Source organism: Carlito syrichta, unplaced genomic scaffold (assembly GCF_000164805.1).
Source record: "Carlito syrichta isolate Samal-C Ts95f unplaced genomic scaffold, Tarsius_syrichta-2.0.1 Scaffold67773, whole genome shotgun sequence".
NCBI lineage: Eukaryota > Metazoa > Chordata > Mammalia > Primates > Tarsiidae > Carlito > Carlito syrichta.
Genome location: NW_007011869.1, coordinates 335,931 through 355,542, shown reverse-complemented (window position 1 = coordinate 355,542; position 19,612 = coordinate 335,931). Strand labels below are relative to the sequence as shown.

At 45.3% G+C, this 19,612-nt stretch overlaps 1 protein-coding gene across 8 annotated transcripts in view; it reads left to right on the top strand.

Annotated features, from left to right (window-relative positions):
- SMC1A (structural maintenance of chromosomes 1A) overlaps positions 1-19,612 on the top strand; it is a 64,063-nt gene that overhangs the window by 10,202 nt on the left and 34,249 nt on the right. For all 8 annotated transcript variants that reach the window (XR_002481533.1, XR_002481535.1, XM_021709335.1 and 5 more), the window contains exons 8-19: positions 975-1,057; positions 1,208-1,415; positions 4,058-4,243; positions 4,337-4,516; positions 4,603-4,749; positions 4,845-4,982; positions 5,830-5,946; positions 6,049-6,155; positions 11,885-12,026; positions 15,757-15,902; positions 15,996-16,149; positions 17,194-17,304. Coding sequence is in view for 6 of the 8 variants with exons in the window: in XM_021709335.1 (XP_021565010.1) it covers positions 975-1,057; positions 1,208-1,415; positions 4,058-4,243; positions 4,337-4,516; positions 4,603-4,749; positions 4,845-4,982; positions 5,830-5,946; positions 6,049-6,155; positions 11,885-12,026; positions 15,757-15,902; positions 15,996-16,149; positions 17,194-17,304 (1,719 nt within the window). In the remaining 2 variants the exon portion in view is untranslated. The remainder of the gene's footprint in view (positions 1-974; positions 1,058-1,207; positions 1,416-4,057; positions 4,244-4,336; positions 4,517-4,602; positions 4,750-4,844; positions 4,983-5,829; positions 5,947-6,048; positions 6,156-11,884; positions 12,027-15,756; positions 15,903-15,995; positions 16,150-17,193; positions 17,305-19,612) is intronic.

Below are 19,612 nucleotides of genomic sequence, written 5' to 3'. Positions count from 1 at the left end.
TCCACTCACCTCGGCCTCCCAAAGTGCTGGGATTACAGGCTGAGCCACCGAGCCTGGCAAGGTTATATAATTATTAAGCAGCAGAACCAGGATATGAAACTTGGCAGTCTAACTCTAAAGCCCACACTCTTACCAAATATACTTCACTTTCTGCCTCCCTAATATCAATAATAGTAGTAATAACAATAATAGAAAGTTGTCATTGTGTTCCAAGGAGCCTACAATGTTCCAGACATTCCGTTAAGCACCTCTTTTTTTTTTGTGAGTCGGAGTCTCATTCTGTTGCTTAGAGTGTAGTACAGTGGCATGCTCATGGCCACTGCAGCCTTGACTTGCTGGACTCAGGTGATTCTTCCACCTCAGCCTTCCAAGTAGCTGGAACTACAGGCACGCACCACCTTGCCTGGCTAATTTTTTTTACCTATTGTAGAGACGAGGTCTCACCAAGTTGACCAGGCTGGTCTTGAACCTATGGGCTCAGGCAGTCCTTTCACCTCAGTCTCCCAAAGTACTGGGATTATAGGTGTGAGCCACCATGCTTGACCAAGCACTTCTTTTAAGTATTTAAAAGAATGTGGTAGGCATTAATATTAAGAGCAGCCCTATATTAAGCACTTTATGTGTATTTGATGAAGTGGAAATTACCCACATTTTGCAAATAAGAAGACAGGTGCAGAAAGGCTTGTGAAGCTTTATCTTGGTTTGAGCCTCCGTCGTTGGTGAGGAAGATAGCCTGGGCTGCATAGAACACCTGTGAGAGGTTCTGGAGCCCTGGGAGGCCCCCACCAATTAGCAGCTCCAAACTGAACACCATCTGTCTATCTTCTTTTTAGTAGGCCTCCTGTATTAGTGACAAATTCTTCCGGACTGTTGGGTTTTTGGATGAGTGGACACATAGAGGGTATAAGCCAGGGCCCCATGGTCTTGGAGTTAACTTGTGCAGCCCCTGGTGATGGAATATATTTGTTTTCTAGGCCAAGATTAAGCAAAAGCTGCGGGAGATTGAAGAGAATCAAAAGCGGATTGAGAAACTGGAGGAATACATCACCACTAGCAAGTACGGGCCTATGCAACTATCCCCTTTAATTCCAAGCCTGTTGTTGTGACCCTCCCTGTATTGCCCCTCTTTGGGCAAGACCCCTAGAGTCTCTCTCTAGGAATGTTTTCTGACCAGCCAGAGTAACTCCCACATGCCCTCACTTTGTAGGCAGTCCCTAGAGGAGCAGAAGAAACTAGAGGGGGAGCTGACAGAGGAGGTGGAAATGGCCAAGCGGCGTATTGATGAAATCAATAAGGAATTGAACCAAGTGATGGAGCAACTAGGGGATGCTCGCATCGACCGCCAGGAGAGCAGCCGACAGCAGCGAAAGGCAGAAATAATGGAAAGCATCAAGCGTCTTTATCCTGGCTCTGTGGTAAGAGTGGAGGGGGACCTCATTTCCTGAGCACTTATTCACACTCAGTGTCATAAGATTTTACCAGCAACCCTGTAAGGACAGGATTGCCAGTCCTATTTTTTTTTTTTTTTTTGAGTTGGAGTCTCACTCTGTCACCCAGACTGGAGTGCAGTGGCCGCTCCCGGCCACCACAGCCTCGACCTGCTGGTCTCCGGTGATCCTTCCGCCTCAGCCTTCCGAGTAGCTGGAACTACAGGCGCGCGCTGCCACGCCCGGCTACTTTTTTTGATTTTATTGTAGAGATGAGGTCTCATCTGCCCAGGCAGGTCTCGAACCCGCGGGCTCAGGCAATCCTCTCACCTCAGCCTCCCAAAGGCGCGGGATTACAGGCTGAGCCACTGAGCCCGGCTGCCAGTCCTATTTTTATAGTTAGGGAAACTGAGGCTCAGAGAGGTAAAATGACTTGTCTCAAGAACTGGAAGAAGTGCAGTTCAAACCCAACTTGTTCTGATGCTTAAGCTCATGTTCTTTTCATCACACTAATTGCATGTTTCTGAAGGGTTTGTCTTGCTATGTCCATGCCTCTGTGGGGGCTTGGGAAACCAGGAAAGTCTTTGGGAGGGGGAGCGCCACAGGGCTGGAATTACTCTCTGTAATGCTGTATAGTTTTTTCTTTTCTTTTCTTCTTTTCTTTTCTTTTTTCTTTTTGAGTTGGAATCTCACTCTGTCACCCAGGCTGGAGGGCAGTGGCATGCTCCCAGCACCGCAGCCTCAACCTGCTGGGCTCAGGTGTTCCTTCCACCTTGCTGGAACCCAGGCATGTACCACCATGCCCAGCTAATTTTTTATTTATTGTAGAGATGAGGTCTTGCCAAGTTTTCCGGACTGGTCTTGAACCCATAGGCTTAGGCAATCCTCTCGGCCTCCCAAAGTGCTGGGATTATAGGCGTGAGCCATCATGCCCAGCCTGCTGTATAGTTTTCTATGTGAGCTCCTTGGCATGTACCAGCCAGCTCATTTGCTTTTAGGGACCCCTGGGCTTTATTACATCTTTTGGCCTCTTTTGCCAAATCCTGAATTCCTGGATTTCTTGAATCTTATCCCATCCTTGGGCTCAACTTGGTTTGGTTCCACAAATATTTCCCTATCACTCCTCTAGGCACTGCTAGGGAAATACATATCAGTCACTGTCCTCTAACTTAATAGTTCTTAGGGAACCATGCTTGATTTGGGGGAGTGGCGGAAGGGAACTGAAAAAGATTTATTTAGCCAGCTCCTTGTGAGAATTTGAAATAAGGTATGCGGCATAGTGCCTGGGTGGCAGTGGTTTGTGGAATGCTAAAAGTGAGGCTTAGAAAGATGATTTTGTATTCAGATATGACTGCCTAAAGCTGTTGCTTGGGATCCAGATTGGGCTTTTCCTCTATAGCATGGCACTTGTGTTCCTCTATGGGACAGGAAAAAAACCGAAGTGCTTTCCTTCTCATACAACCAGCACAACACTTCATTTCTGACAGCAGAAGTGTGGTGGTTTTCCCCACACACACCAAGCAATCCCCTTGCAGAAACCAGTTGGTTGACCTATAATTCAATTCAATTCTGACACTTTCTGGAGATAGCATCATATCTCACAGGTTAGGGGTTCAATCCCACAAGACTGCCACTGCTGCCCCTCCTTCACATGCCAATTGCAAGCTCCAAGTTGTGACCGGTCATAAATCAGGGTTTCCCATAAGCCCCTCTTCAGGTTTGATTAATTTACTAGAGTGGCTCACAAAACTCAGGAAAGTGCTTCATTTACACTTTTACTCACTTATTATGAAGGATATTACAGAGAATACAGATGAACAGCCAGATGGAAGAGATGTATAGGATGAGATATGGGAGAAGGTGTATGAAGCTATCTTGGGGCTCCTAGCCATCAGTTCTCTCATTAATACACCAAAGACACCAATTGCCCCTGAGATTTCAAGGGTTTTAGGAGCTGTGTGTCAGGAACTGGGGTCAAAGACCAAATGTACATTTCACAATATCATAGTCCACCATCTTCAAACACAGATTCCTCACACCAAAATGATCATATAACACTTTATTTTACTTTATTTTTTTGAGTTAGAGTCTCACTCTGTCGCCCAGGCTGGAGTGCAGTGGCATGCTCCCAGCCACTGCAGCCTCAATCTGCTGGGTTCAGGTGATCCTCCTGCCTCAGCCTTCCAAGTAGCTGGAACTATAGGCATGCGCCACCACACCCGGCTAATTTTTTTTGATTTATTGTAGAGATGAGCTCTCACCAAGTTGCCCAGGCTGGTCTTGAACCCGTGAGCTCAGGCAACCCTCTTACCTCGGCCTCCCAAAGTACTGGGATTATAGGCGTGAGCCACCACTGTCTTTTTTATTTATTTGTTTGTTTTGAAACAGAATCTCTATGTTTCCCAATCTGGGCTCAAGCAGTCCTCCCACCTCAGCCTCTCAAATAGCTGGGGCTACAGGCATGTGCCACCATGCCCAGCAGTGGGCTTTCTTGACCACTAGGCAGAACATTTGCGTTCACTGTTCTTGATACAAATTCTAGCTTGCCTCTCTTTCTGCACTGGGAATTGGGATTCCTGAGCCAGCTCCCAAAAGCCTCATGGTTCAGTTTTCCCTTCTACTTTATTCAGTACGGCCGCCTTATTGACCTCTGCCAGCCCACACAAAAGAAGTATCAGATTGCTGTTACCAAGGTTTTGGGCAAAAACATGGATGCCATTATTGTGGACTCGGAGAAGACAGGCCGGGACTGTATTCAGTATATCAAGGAGCAGCGTGGGGAGCCTGAGACCTTTTTGCCTCTTGACTACCTGGAGGTGAGACTTGTTGGGGATGGAGTCAGGGTAGTGTTCAAAGGCCCTTCCTTCTAGCCTTATGTGTTATGCCACTGACTGAGCTTCTACTCACAGGTGAAACCTACAGATGAGAAACTCCGGGAACTGAAGGGGGCCAAGCTAGTGATTGATGTGATTCGCTATGAGCCACCTCACATCAAAAAGGCCCTGCAATATGCTTGTGGCAATGCTCTTGTCTGTGACAATGTGGAGGATGCCCGCCGCATTGCCTTTGGAGGCCACCAGCGCCATAAGGTGTGGATTCCCTTGTCCAGGTTGGAGTTGTACAGGTTCAGTATTGAGATTCCTCTGCTCAACCTCCTTCTCTCTGCCATGTGTAGACAGTGGCACTGGATGGAACCCTCTTCCAGAAGTCAGGAGTGATCTCTGGTGGGGCCAGTGACCTGAAGGCCAAGGCACGACGCTGGGATGAGAAAGCAGTAGACAAATTGAAAGAGAAGAAGGAACGCTTGACAGAAGAGCTGAAGGTAAACCATAGACAGTGCTGTTCCTAGGAGTGGGCATCCTAATCCCAGATTGGCCACCTTCTTACCACCTAGCCCTTCTTTCTTGTTTTCTTCAGGAGCAGATGAAGGCAAAACGGAAAGAGGCCGAGCTGCGTCAGGTGCAGTCTCAGGCCCATGGACTCCAGATGCGGCTCAAGTATTCACAGAGTGACCTAGAGCAGACCAAGACACGACATCTAGCATTGAATCTGCAGGTGAGGCCTGGCCTTCAGCCCTGTCCTCCAGAGGCTGTTCTCATGTCCTGGCCTAGGTTTCTTTGGGATTAGGGAACTTGTTGCATTTTCCCTTTTCCTCTCAGCCTCTCCAGGCAGTCAAGCATAGCATAGAATCAGACAGCCTAGGGTTTAGATCTTGGCTTTGCCTCCAGCATGACAGTAGGCAATTAACTTCACCTCTCAATGTCAGTTTTCACATCTTTATCTATAAAATGGGAGTTAGAATAAAATCTTCTTTATAGGGTTATTATGAAGATTGAATTGAATGAGTTAACCTGTAAAGTGCTTAGACTAGTAAGTGCTCAGCAAATGTTTGGTGCTATTATTAGCATAATTAGTTTATTCAACAAATATTTGAACTTTTGAAAATAAGCTACGTGCATTTTAGTCCTTGTGTATGGTACTATTCCAGATATACTAATGTATTATTTTGATTATTGGATACTTCCTCAGACCCCCTTGGAGGTATTATATAATATGTAGTATATAATTTTGCCTTTTTCTAAACTCAAAAAAGTCTGAACTGAATTCTAAAACATATCTGGCCCCAGTACTTCTGGATAAGGATTGTGAACCTATATCTAATGATATTTACTCTGTACTCAGCCCTGTGGATTAAAGCTAGCTGAACTGGAGGCCAGGGAGGAAGCCGTGTGATGGCTCTGGTGAGATATGATGATGACTTGACTAGGGTAGTGGTGTTAAGACAAATTCTCTCAGTGTGTAGTGAGCTAAGCCTTCCTGACTGTGGGGCTAGTGCAGTCAGGGTAGCTTTTCTCCTCCAAGGAGCCTGGTCTGCTTTGTCCTTTCAACCCACTGCCTATAGGAAAAGTCTAAACTGGAGAGTGAACTAGCCAACTTTGGGCCTCGCATTAATGATATCAAGAGAATCATCCAGAGCCGAGAAAGGGAAATGAAAGACTTGAAGGAGAAGATGAATCAGGTTGGTAGAGGGGTGTGCCATGCCTGCATGTTCATCAGGCAGGATGGACTGGGAGCAAGACTGACCAAAGGGGCCTCTACCTTCCCTGGCTTCTCTCCTCAGGTAGAGGATGAGGTATTTGAAGAGTTTTGTCGGGAGATTGGTGTGCGTAACATCCGGGAGTTTGAGGAAGAGAAAGTGAAACGACAGAATGAAATCGCCAAGAAGCGGTAGGTGGCAGTATTGGTAGACGATATTGGCATGCCCTTGAGCCTCTGGCCTTAAAATTCTTGGAAAGTCAAATGCTCTCATAAGGCAGGGATCAACTCTTTTTTTTTTTTTTGTGAGTTGGAGTCGCACTGTCACTCAGGCTGGAGTGCCGTGGCACACTCATAGCCACTGCAGCCTTGACCTGCTGGGCTCAGGTGATTCTTCTGCTTCAGTCTTCCAAGTAGCTGGAACTACAGGCACATGCCACCACACCAGGCTAAATTTTTGATTTATTGTAGAGATGAGGTCTCACTAAGTTGCCCAGGCTGGTCTCGAACCCGTGAGCTCAGGCAATCCTCTCACCTCAGCCTCCCAAAGTGCTGAAATTATAGGCATGGGTCACCACGCCCAGCCAGGGATCAACTCTTAGGGAGTTTATTGTAGATAGACCTTAAAGAACAGAGAGATTAAGAGGGCAGTATTGCATATTATAGTGGTTAAGAGTGCCAGCTAGCTGGGTGCAGTGGCTCATGCCTGTAATCCCAACACTTTGGGCAGTGGAGGCGAGAGAATTGCTTGAGTCCAGGGGTTCAAGATCAGCTTGGGCAACATGGCGAGATCTCTTCTCTATGTTAAATCAAAAAATTAGCCGGACGTGGTGGCATGTGCCTATAGTTCCAGCTACTTGGGAGGTTAAGGCAGAAGGATCACCTGAGCCCCATGGGCAGAGACTGCGGTGGCCCTGCGGGTGTCATTGTACTCCAGCCTGAGCAACAGATTGAGACTCCTGCTCAAAAAAAAAAAAAAAAAAGTGCTAGCTTTAAACTTGATTTACCTGGATTAAAATCCCAGCTCCATAACTCATTATCTTGGGCAGTGACTTGACTTCTATAAGCTCCAATGTTTGTATAATGGTATAATGATACCTATCTCATGGTATTGTTGGGAGGATCAGGTGAAATAATCTTTATAAAGTATTTAACGTATTACTTAGTACCTACTAAGAGCAATAAATATTAGCTTTTATTGTCATTATCCTGATGGGTGGTGTGAGGTGGAAGGGAGTCGGGGGGGGGATTGGAGGAACAAAATTCTTGTTTGGAAGAATACCAAGAACAAAACAATCCTGTTTCTTCCTTTAGTTGACTCATTCATTCAACAAACTTTCTTGAGTACCTACCTTGTGCCAGGTTGTCCTGTGCTAGTTATTGGAGGGGGACAGGGGAGATAGAGATAAGACAGAGATGATCTCAACACAGTCTCTGCTGAAGGAGGTCATTCCTTGGACCATGGGCCTCAGTCAGTAGTTCATCTAGCCCTTTGCCCATATAGTAAATATTAACTGCTCTTCTACTCCAAGCCAGTCTCAAGGAATATAGATTTGAATGAGACGCTGTTTCTTTCCTCAGGGAACTTATGAAGTACTAGAGGAAGCAGGTAGATTAACAATTTCGAAACAGTATGATTGATGATGTAACTAAGGTAGATACAAAATACAGAAGAAATCTTCAAGGAACTGCAAATGAACAAGAAGGAAAAAGCAATGACAAGAAACCCAGTGAAAAGTGGGCAAAGGATGTGGATGACCTTTCATGGAAAGAGAAGCTTGAATAGCCTACAACCTAGGAATTGATGTTTAATCTCTTAATGAGAGGAGTGCAAATGAAAAACAATCTAGGCTTGGATCAGTGGCTCATGTCTGTAATCCCAGCACTTTGGTAGGCTGAGATGGGAGCATTGCTTGAGACCAGGAGTTCAAGATCAGCCTGGGTAACATAGTGAGATTCTGGCTCTACAAAAAAAATTTTTTTTTCTTTTTTTTTTTGAGTTGGAGTCTCACTCTGTAGCCCAGACTGGAGTGCAGTGGCCGCTCCCGGCCACCGCAGCCTCGACCTGCTGGGCTCTGGCGATCCTTCCGCCTCAGCCTTCCAAATAGCTGGAACTACAGGCGCACACTACCATACCTGGCTGATTTTTTGTTTTATTGTAGAGATGAGGCCTTGCCAAGTTGCCCAGGCAAACCCGCGGGCTCAGGCAATCCACTCACCTCAGCCTCCCAAGGCACGGGATTACAGGCTGAGCCACCGAGCCCGGCTTACAAAAATATTTTTAAAATTAGCTGGGCTTGGTGATATGTGCCTATAGTCCCATCTACTCGGGAGGCTAAGGTGGAAGGGCTACAGTGAGCTATGATTTCACCACTGCACTCCAGCCTGGACGACAGGGTGAGACTGTGTCTCTAAAATAATAATAATGATGATAATAACAAAAGCAGTTTAGCAGTATTTGGTGAAAATAAGTCTACATATGTCATATGTAGTATATAAGTGTTATATGCCATGTGGATAATTATCCCAGAGAGAGTTTTGTCATAGGGTCACAAAGAGAAACATTTGGGGTTCATCTTGGCATAATTTGGGGTAGTGGGATGTTAGTGGCAATGTAGGTGGCTATCACTGGAGAAAGCATAAGTTAAATGAATGCATAGACTGGAATAGTGTGTAGCAATTCAAATAAGAACTAGATTTATAGGCAGTAATGGATAAATTATAAAGCTAATATTTACTGAAAAAAATGTAATTTATAACACTGTGCATTTGTATAAATTTTAAAACAATGAAATTTTACAAGGATATGCCTTTTTTTTTGAGTTGGAGTCTCACTCTGTCGCCCATGCTAGAGTGCAGTGGCAATCTCACAGCCACCGCAGCCTCAACCTGCTAGGCTCAGGCGATCCTTCTGCCTCAGCCTTCCAAGTAGCTGGGACTACAGGTGCGAGCCACCACACCCAGCTAATTTTTTGATTTATTGTAGAGATGAGTTCTCGCCAAGTTGCCCAGGCTGGTCTTGAACCTCTGGTCTCAGGCAATCCTCTCGCCTCGGCCTCCCAAAGTGCTGGGATTACAGGCTTGAGCCACTATGCCCAGCAAGATATGCATTTTTAAGGATATGTGTGTATATGTCACTGTGGGGGTGCACGTTCACAATAGGGAAGGCAACGGGAATGGAAATTGGGGACTGAGACAACTGGGACAATGGAAGAGTCTTGCACAGGCAGCAGTGAAATATGTGTTATGAACTGTGGGATATAAGCTCAACTCTGTGCCTCAAGTCCAAAGAGAGGAACCTGATGAAGTATAATAGAAACTAAGAACCAGACCGGGCACAGTGGCTCAACCCTGTAATCCCAGCACTTTGAGAGGCCGAGGCGAGAGGATTGCCTGAGTCCAGGGATTCGAAACCAGGCTGAGCAACTTGGTGAGACCTTGACTCTACAATAAATAAAAAAATTAGCCGGGTGTGGTAGCGTATGCCTGTAGTTCCAGCTACTTGGAAGGCTGAAGTGGAAGAATCACCTGAACCCAGCAGGTTGAGACTGCAGTAGCTGTGAGCATGCCACTGCACTCTAGCCTGGGCAACAGAATGAGACTCCGACACAATTAAAAAAAAAAACTAAGAACCTGCTCAGAATCATCAGGAAGGTTTTACAAAAAGAGGAGTGATGAACTAGAGATCTGAAGAATGAGTCACAGCCAGCCAGTGACAAGAAGGGAGTTCCAGGCAGTGAGAACAGCATGCTTGGAGGTGTGAGAGAGTTTGCCTTGTTTTGGGATACTAAGTAGTTTTTAATGTCTGGAGCATAAAAACAGGGTCAAGAGGAAGGTGTGGGTGGTAGAGAGGTCAGCAGGAGCCAGATCACGGAGGCCTTTATGAGTCATACTTAGAAGATTGGTTGTAAAATTGCATAGCTCAAAATTATAGAGTTAATTATGTTCCATTTGAATTATAGTGACTAATAGGTTCAAGTAGCTAGCATGACATCTGGCAGCATCTGTCACACTATATTGGGGATTGGGGGGGCAGTTGGAAGTTAGCCCAGCCTAGCCTGCTAGTTTCTTTGTATACTAGTTACATATTTGAGTTTCTGACGAGATGGGGAGGACAATAGTAGAAATCCAGTTTTCTCTTCATGTTTTGTACTATCCAAGCTCTGCCCTTTAAGAGGTTTTGGAATCTTGGTGCAGAGAATGGGATACTAGAAAGAGTTGAAACCCGTGGGCAAAGGTGAGCTGAGTATAGTCAGTATACCTAGTTATGATTGTGTAATTAAAATTTATTAAGTAGTTATTGTGTACCAGGTATGGTTCTAAGGACTTACTACATATTAACTTTTTTTTTTTGAGTTGGAGTCTCACTCTGTCGCCCAGACTGGAGTGCAGTGGCCGCTCCCGGCCTCCGCAGCCTCGACCTGCTGGGCTCCGGCGATCCTTCCGCCTCAGCCTAACGAGTAGCCGGAATTACAGGCATGTGCTACCATGCCCGGCTGATTTTTTTATTTATTGTAAAGATGAGGTCTCTCTGCCCAGGCGGGTCTCGAACCCGCGGGCTCAGGCAATCCACTCACCTCAGCCTCCCAAAGGTGTGGGATTACAGGCTGAGCCACCGAGCCCAGCTTATTAACTTATTTTTAAAAATCACCTTGGCCAGGCTTGGTGGCTCAGCCTGTAATTCTAGCACTTTGGGAGGCTGAGGTGAGTGAATTGCCTGCGCCTATGGGGTCAAGAGCAGCCCGGGCAACTTGATGAGACCTCATCTCTACAATATATTTAAAATTAGCCAGGCGTGGTAGCATGCACCTATAGTTCTGGCTTGGAAGGCTGAGGCGGAAGGATTGTCGGAGTCCAACAGATTGATGCTGGGGTAGCCATGAGTGTGCCGCTGCACTCCAACCTGGGCAATAGAGTGAGACTCCAACTCAAAAAAAGAAAAAAAATCCCCTCAATTAAAAAAAAATATTAAGGCCGAGTGTGGTGGCTTTCACCTGTAATCCCAGCACTTTGGGGAGATGGAGGGAAGTGGATTGCCTGAGCCCACGGGTTCAAGAGCAGCCTGGGCAACTTAGTGAGACCTCATCTCTATAATAAATCAAAAAATTAGCTGTGGATGGTAGTGTGCACCTGTAGTTCCAGCTACTTGGAAGGCTGAGGCAGAAGGAGAATGCCTGAGCCCAGCAGGTCGAGGCTGCAGTGGCTATGAGCATGCCACTGCTCTCCAGCCTGGGTGACAGAGTGAGACTGTCACTCAAAAAAAAAAAAAATTAAAAAGTAAAAATCCCCCAATAACTATGAGATAAGTACTATTATGTCCATTTTGCAGATGAGGAAACTGAGGCCTGGAAAGTATAACTAACTTACCTGAGATGACACTGCTAGTAAGAGGCAGTGGAATACCAATCCTCTTAACCCTCTATATTGCAGTGAAGGTATACAGGAAGGAGCCTGGATTTTGGTATTATACCTGGGTTTATCTCACCTGGGCCATTTTTACTAGCTGTGTGACCTTGGGCAAGGTCTTTTATCTATTGGCCTAAGTTTCCTCATTTGTACAATTAGGATAATGCCTACTTGTGGAGCTGTTGATTAGAGGATTAGAGATAATGTATGTAAAGTACATAAAAGCTTAATAAATAGGAATTACTATAGCTGGTGGATTCAGATGGACCTTTTTATGTCTCCTTTTAATAACTTGAGAGGGCTCTGGAGTCTCCAGCATTTAAAGGGGGATAAACAGAGTTTGGCCCAATCTCTCCTGCCGTGCACAGGGCTAAGCTTAGTTATCCAACTTAGGCACTTAGTTCTCCAACTTGAGGGGACATATGTGTGCATATGGATGAGCTCAATAGTGACTGAAATTCAGCAATAAGTGTTGTTCCCTGAGCCCTGAGCTTTGTCCCGCTTTCTTCTCACAGTTTGGAGTTTGAGAATCAGAAGACTCGTTTGGGCATCCAGTTGGATTTTGAAAAGAACCAGCTGAAGGAGGACCAAGATAAAGTACACATGTGGGAGCAGACAGTGAAAAAGGATGAAAATGAGATAGAAAAGCTCAAGAAGGTAAGGAAGGAGAGAAGTAAAGACAGATAGCAACTGGGAGGAAAAATGGGAAGAAACATGATAGGTAAAATGGTAATGTTTATAGTTTATAAATCCCTCATCTAAATGAATAAGAAAAACACCAAGGCCTAAATAGGGGGAGAATGGGTAAGTGGCACAGTTTAAGAAGAGATTCAAATAGTTCATAAACACAGACAAACAATTTAGCCTTACTAGAAATCAAGGAAATATAAATTAAAGCAACAAACAGATGTAATTTGCTTCCTATCTTCCCAAAATTTAAAAATAAAAATACAGTGCTCAATACTAACCATGGTGCAGAAACCAGTATTCTTTTTTTTTTTTTTTTTTTGAGTTGGAATCTCACTCTGTCACCCAGACTGGAGTGCAGTGGTCGCTCCCGGCCACCGCAACCTCACCCTGCTGGGCTCCAGCGATCCTTCCGCCTCAGCCTTCCAAGTAGCCAGAATTACAGGCATGCGCTACCACGCCCGGCTGATTTTTTGATTTATTGTAGAGATGAGGTCTTGCTGCCCAGGCGGGTCTCGAACCCGCGGGCTCAGGCAATCCACTCACCTCAGCCGCCCAAAGGCGCGGGATTACAGGCTGAGCCACCGAGCCCGGCTAAAACCAGTATTCTTAGGCAATATGGTACCATCCTTCAACAAGCTTCAGAATGCATTTACATTCTCTAACTCAATAATACCTGAGGACATAATCCATAATGCTGGCAAAGCTTTGTGCAAACAGTTTGATGTTTATTACAAGCATTGTTTATAGTTCCAAATTGGAAACTACTTGATATCCCTGGGATAGTAGGAATTTACCAAGTTATTCTATGTTCATAAAAGTTTTGTTTTTGTTTTTATTTTTTTGAGTTGAAGTCACAGTCTGTTGCTCAGGCTGGAGTGCAGTGGCACGTTCACAACCACTGCAGCCTTGACCTGCTGGGCTCAGGCGATCCTTCTGCCTCAACTTTACAAGTAGCTGTAACTACAGGCGTGTGCTACCATGCCTGGCTAATTTTTTAAAAATTTATTATAGAGACGAGGTCTCTCCACATTGCCCAGGCTGGTCTCAAACCCCTGGGCTCAGACAATCCTCTTGCCTCTACCTCTCAGAGTGTTGGAATTACAAGTGTAATTCCCAATGCCCAGCTCATAAAAGTATTTATGTTGTTTAGTGGTCTTCAAACTTCAGTAATCCACAGACCCCTTTTAAAGGAAAAGTATTCCCTAAGATTGCCAGTGTTGGCTCCAATCCTTGATGTTACGCAAATATAAACAAGCATATATACTTAGAACACTTAACGAAAAGCCAACACAAACGTACAACTTAAAAACAAAATGAGTAAAATTTAGATTAACCATGTAAATTCAGTGCAACAGATGATGCTGTTTTGCTGAAACCTAGCCACTTCACAGTGTGACTATGCTACTGACTGCTGTAGTTCAGTTCTTTAATAAGCGTAAGCATGCCTGTGCCACTGTATTGTGAGATGACTCAATTTTTTTCACATCCTTTCTCTTTAAACTACTGTAAAACCTTTGTTTCTTACAGCATTCACTCCTGAAGTGATTTGGTCTCCTCTTGGTTTGAACATATCATTTGACCTTTTTTTTTTGAGTTGGAGTCTCACTCTGTTACCCAGGCTGGAGTGCAGTGGCACACTCACGGCCACCACAGTCTTGACCTTCTGGACTCAGGCAATCCTTCCACCTTAACCTTCCAAGTAGCTGGAACTACAGGTGTACGCCACCACACCTGGCTAATGTTTTGATTTATTGTAGAGACGAGGTCTCGCTATGTTGCTTTGGCTGGTCTTGAACCCATGGGCTCAGGTAATCCTCTCACCTCTGCCTCCCAAAGTGCTAGGATTACAGGCGTGAGTCTCCACACCTGACTTTCATTTGACCTTTTTTCCCCCTTACTTTATTACCAAGGCTGGAGCACAGTGGTGTGATCATAGCTCACTGTAACCTAGAACTCCTGGGCTCAAGGGATACTACTGTCTCTGCTTCCTGAGTAGTTAGCACTATAGGCAGGTACCATGCATGCCCTGCTAACTTTTTAGTTTTAGTTTTAGTTTTTTTTTTTTAAGAGATAGGGTCTTGCTGCATTGTCCAGGCTTGTCCTGAACTCCTGGCCTCAGGTGATCCTGCTGTCTTGGTGTTGGGATTATGGGCGTGAGCCATTGCACCCGGCCCCATTTACTTTTTTTGTCTGCCTATGTTTATTACTTGCTTGTGTGTTTTCTTCATTGACCGTGATGATTAAAGTAGTCTTTGGTGTCAGTGGAATCTTAAATGCAATTGCAGACTGGGTAGTAAAGGTCTGGGGCAGGACAAGGTGGATATCTAGATGATCCAGGATAATATACTTATGTGATACTTCCCTACGAACTTCACAGAGAAAAAATAAATAGACCGGGCTCGGTGGCTCAGCCTGTAATCCCAGCACTTTTGGAGGCTGAGGCGAGTGGGTTGACTGAGCCTGCGGGTTCAAGACCAGCTGGGCAACCTGGCAAAACCTCGTCTCTACAATAAATCAAAAATTAGCCAGGTGTGCTAACACGTGCCTGTAGTTCCAGCTACTTGGAAGGCTGAGGTGGAAGGATCGCTGGAGCCCAGCAAGTCAACTGTATGCCACTGCACTCCAGCCTGGGCAATGGAGTGAGACTCCAACTCAAAAAAAAAGAAAAGAAAAAAGAAATTAAAAAATATATACTTCAGTGACTTTTTATTTTGAAATACTTTTCAACTTTGAAGAAAGTTGCAAGAATAGTACAAGGATCTCTCACCTACCCATTGCCAAGATTCATCAGTTGTCAACATGTAGCCTCATTTACTTTTGCATTCTCTCTCTGTCTGTGTACGGTTATTATTTTTTTATGAGTCATTGAGCATAAGTTGCAGATACGTCCTCTTTTTTCCAAATGAAAACAAAAATTTTCCTTTAAAAAAACTCGACTGGGTGTGGTGATGCATGCCTATAATCCCACCATTTTGAGAGGTTGAGGCAGGAGTTTGAGACCAGCCTGGGCAACATAGCAAGACCCTGTCTCTAATTAAAAAAAAAGACAAAATCAGAATGTTGTAAGTATGGCTACCCCTTTGGCTGATCACTCTCAATCCTGCTACCCTTCCTCTTTCCAGATGTAATTTCAGATTAGTATGTATTCTTCAAGACCTTTTAGGGATTTACTTAAATACTTATGCATTTATATATTTGTATCTGTAGAAAATACACAGTATTGTGTGGGTTTTCAAAAAAACAAATGTTGTTATACTACACATGACAAAGTTTTGCTGTGGAAAAAAATGCTCAAATAACATTGTCAGAATATAGAGTTTTAATTACAATCTGGTCTCAACTATGTAAAGCTGTCTGTAAATAATGGGGGGGAGAAGAGATGCTAGAATATTAATTGGTTATCTCTAGCTGGTGGGATTATGAGTGATTTCACACCCCTACCCCCACTTTATGCTTCTTCTATACTTTTAACTTTTCTACAGTAGGTAACTTGTGTAATTGGGGTGTGTGGGAGGGGGAACCAAATAGTTTAGAAAAAGATAAAAGGAGACTGAGGGGTGATGGAGGTGTGAAAGCAGAGCTCACTGATGAGTGATTCCAACAAACTGCCTGGTAGGAATGGTGGGTGAAGGAGCAGAAGATCCCAACATGAGATAGGGAAAGCCTTCTCTCTTCCTGTTCTCTCTTCTCGGACCAGGAGGAACAAAGGCACATGAAGATCATAGATGAGACCATGGCTCAGCTACAAGACCTAAAGAATCAGCACCTCGCAAAGAAGTCAGAAGTGAATGACAAGAATCACGAGATGGAGGAGATTCGTAAGAAATTGGGAGGCGCCAATAAGTGAGTGGGTTCAGGCCTAGGGTGGTAGGATGTGGGTAGAGCAGGCAGCTTGCCAGATTTGGGTCTCACCTAGCCCCCTGGACCTTTTTTTAGGGAAATGACCCATTTACAAAAGGAGGTAACAGCCATTGAGACTAAGCTTGAACAGAAGCGCAGTGACCGCCACAATTTGCTACAAGCCTGCAAGATGCAGGACATCAAGTTGCCACTGTCAAAAGGCACTATGGATGATATTAGTCAGGAAGAGGTGAGTATTGTGGCTGGTGGTGGGAGTGGGCTATGAACAGCATTAACCAGGGAGGGGGAGTGAAAGTGGCCAGGAAGGGCAATGAGAAAGAGAAGGATGGTGAACAGATGGGGGCGGGATATGAAGAGGGATGCAGGCGAGATGAGGCAAGAAATGGTGGTGAAGGTAGGTGAGGTGAAAGATAATAATAGCCTTGGTGTGAAAGAGAAGTTGAATTAGGAGTAAAGCTGCAAGCCAGTGGGTGGTGAGAGAGTTGAGCCAGGAGAGGATGAAGTGATTCATTAACCTTAGGGACCTGAGCTGTTTTCGCTCCAGCAGGTGATGGGTATTGGTAGGAGTGGAAATTGAGAATTAGCCAAGAGCAGAGGAAGACGGGAAGCTGGGGCACCTGAGGATGATAGCTTAGCTGCAGTGAGGGAGGTTAGCCAGGAGAAGGTTGGGTAAGGGACATCAACAATGCAGAGGTGAGGAAGCCTAGTTATAGGAAAGGAAGAGACATTAGCCAATAAAAGAGCCAAGGCATTTTATCCAGTGGAAGCAAAGATTGGTGGGGGGGGGGGGGCAGTTAACTGAAAGGAGGTTTGCGTGTATCTAGTATTAGAACTGGTCATGTATCTCAGTCCTACATGTTTTACTCCATGGCCCCCTCCCAAATGGCATTTCAGTTTAATTCATTAAAATATTTTGAACACTAGAAATGTTCCGGACATCATGGTAACATGTGACATAATTATCCCTAAGACTAATCACAGCCCTACTAGGCAGGAATTGTTTCCATGTTACAGATGAAGAAACTCAGGATCTGAGAATGTGACTTACTCAGGATCTGAGAATGTGACTTACCCCGGGTCACCCTGTTAGTAAATGGTAGAGCCCAGTTTTGAACTCTGTCATTCTGCCTCCAAAGCCTCTGTTCCTTCTGCCACAGTGCTTTCTAGCAAGGTACTTGCTCAGGGATTGAAGGCTACAAAGGAGCCCCCAGTCTCCCTCTAGGGGGCGCTCTCATGGCCAGTCTGTCTCATTTGACTTTCCCTTCCATTGCAGGGTAGCTCCCAGGGGGAGGATTCAGTGAGTGGTTCCCAGAGAATTTCCAGTATCTATGCACGAGAGGCCCTCATCGAGATTGACTATGGCGACCTGTGTGAGGATCTGAAGGTGAGGCATAACCACAGGGGCCGGGGGGACCCCAGCTGTCCAAAGAGAGAGTCAGTCCATCTGAGGGCTCTTTGGAGACCATGGTTGGTAAGAGGGGAAAGCTGGCAAGGGAGGGAGGATCGAGTTTTGAGCCAGGGTCTCCTTCCTCATGTATACACAGACATATGCATATCTACCACCGCACACCTCCAGTTGCTCCTTGTCCCTGCTTGCTGTCAGTCATTCCCTTTCATATGTATACATGACTAAGCCCAGATAGACACACACACACAGAGAGATAGAGAACAGGCTCCTGTACCGTAAATAAATTGGCCTCAAGTGTTCCTCAGGGCTCTTTCCTACTCACTTGGCATTCACTCATCCTGGGTATCGCTTCACTCCCCTGGCTTCAGCTGCCATCTCTATGCTAGGTTCTAGGGGTAGCTCCAGCCCTAGCTTTCCTCCCCAAATCTGCCCTTCTCAGTGCCACTCACATGCTCAGCCAGAAATCTGAGCCTCATCCTTGACTCCTCTCCTTCTCATTTTACACAGTCAATTAGTTACCGAGCCCTATAGATTCTGCCTCGTAAATGTCTACTGAATTCTACTTTCTTCTGTTCCATTCTCAAATACAGTCCACTTTTACTTCACATAGACAACTTCAGGAGCCTCCTAAATATTTTCTGATGCTTTCCAATTATCATTATATTCAGGAGGTTTTTTTTTTAACTTATGGAAAATTTTAAGCATATGTGGCAATAAACAGAATGATAATAATGAACCTCATGCACCCATACTCAACATTTGCCAACATAAGTCACTTCCCACTGGACTATTTTAAAGCAAACTCTAGACATTATTCCATCCATAACTACTTTAGCATTTTTTTGAGTCGGCATCTCACTCTGTCACCCAGGCTGGAGTGCAGTGGCATACTCACGGCCACCGTAGCCTTGACCTACTGAGTTCAGGCGTTCTTTCCACCCCAGCCGTCCAAGTAACTGGAACTACAGACATGTGCTACCATGCCCAGCTAATTTTTTGATTTACTGTAGAGACGAGGTCTTGCCAAGTTGCCCAGGCTGATCTCGAACCCCTGAGCTCAGGCAGTCTTCTAGCCCTGGCCTCCCAAAGTGCTGGGATTACAGGCTTGAGCCACCATGCCTAGGGGACATTTTTTATTTTTCATTTGTTTCTGAGTTAGAGTCTCACTCTCTCACCCAGGCTGGAGTGCAGTGGCACACTCATGACCACTCCAGCATCAACCACCTGGGCTCTGGTGATCCTTCTACCTCAGACTTCCAAGTAACTGGAACTACAGGAGCACCCTACCATGCCTGACTAATTTTTTACTTATTGTAGAGACAAGGTCTTGTCCAGTTGCCTGGGCTGGTCTCAAACCCATGGGCTCAGGCAATCCATTTGCTTCGGCCTCCCAAAGTGCTGGGATTACAGACTGAGCTACTGAGCCTGGCCCAGACATTTAAAAAAAAAAAATAATAACCACGCTGGGCACAGCTCATGCCTATAATCCCAGCAATTTGGGAGACTGAGGCAGGGAGATTACTTGAGGCCAGGAGATTAAGACCAGCCTGGGCAACATAGCAAGAACCCGTCTCACTAAAAATAAATGAATCAGACCTGGTGGCATGCGCTTGTTGTAGTCCCAACTACTAAGGAGGCTAAGACAGGAGGATCACTTGAGCCCAGGAGTTCAAGGCTGCAGTGAGCTGTGATTGCACCACTGCACTCCAACCTGGGCAACAGAAAAGATTTAACAATAACTCCACCATATCATCTAATCAATAAATGTTTAGATTGCCATGAAAACTCCATAACTTTTGTTTGTGTTTTGCAACTTATGTGGTTTTTTGTTTTGTTTTGTTCTGAGTTGGAGTCTCACTCTGTCGCCTAGGCTGGAGTGCAGTAGCACACTCACAGCCACTGTAGTCTTGACCTGCTGGGCTCAGGTGATAGATCTGCCTCAGCATTCCAGGTAGCTGGAATTTCCAGTGCGTGCTACCATGCCTGACTAATTTTTTTACTTATTATAGAGACAAGGTCTCGCCAAGTTGTCCAGGCTCATCTCAAACCCCTGTGTTCAGACAGTCTTCTTGCTTCAGCTTCCCAAAATGCTGGGATTACAGGCTTGAGCCACTGTGCCTGGCCAAACTTGTGTTTAAATCAATATTCAAGTAAGAGCCGGGCTCGGTGGTGCAGCCTGTAATCCCATGCTTTGGGAGACCAAGGTGAGTGGATTGCCTGAGCTCACGGGTTTGAGACCCACCTGGGCAACTTGGCAAGACCTCATCTCTACAATAAATCAAAA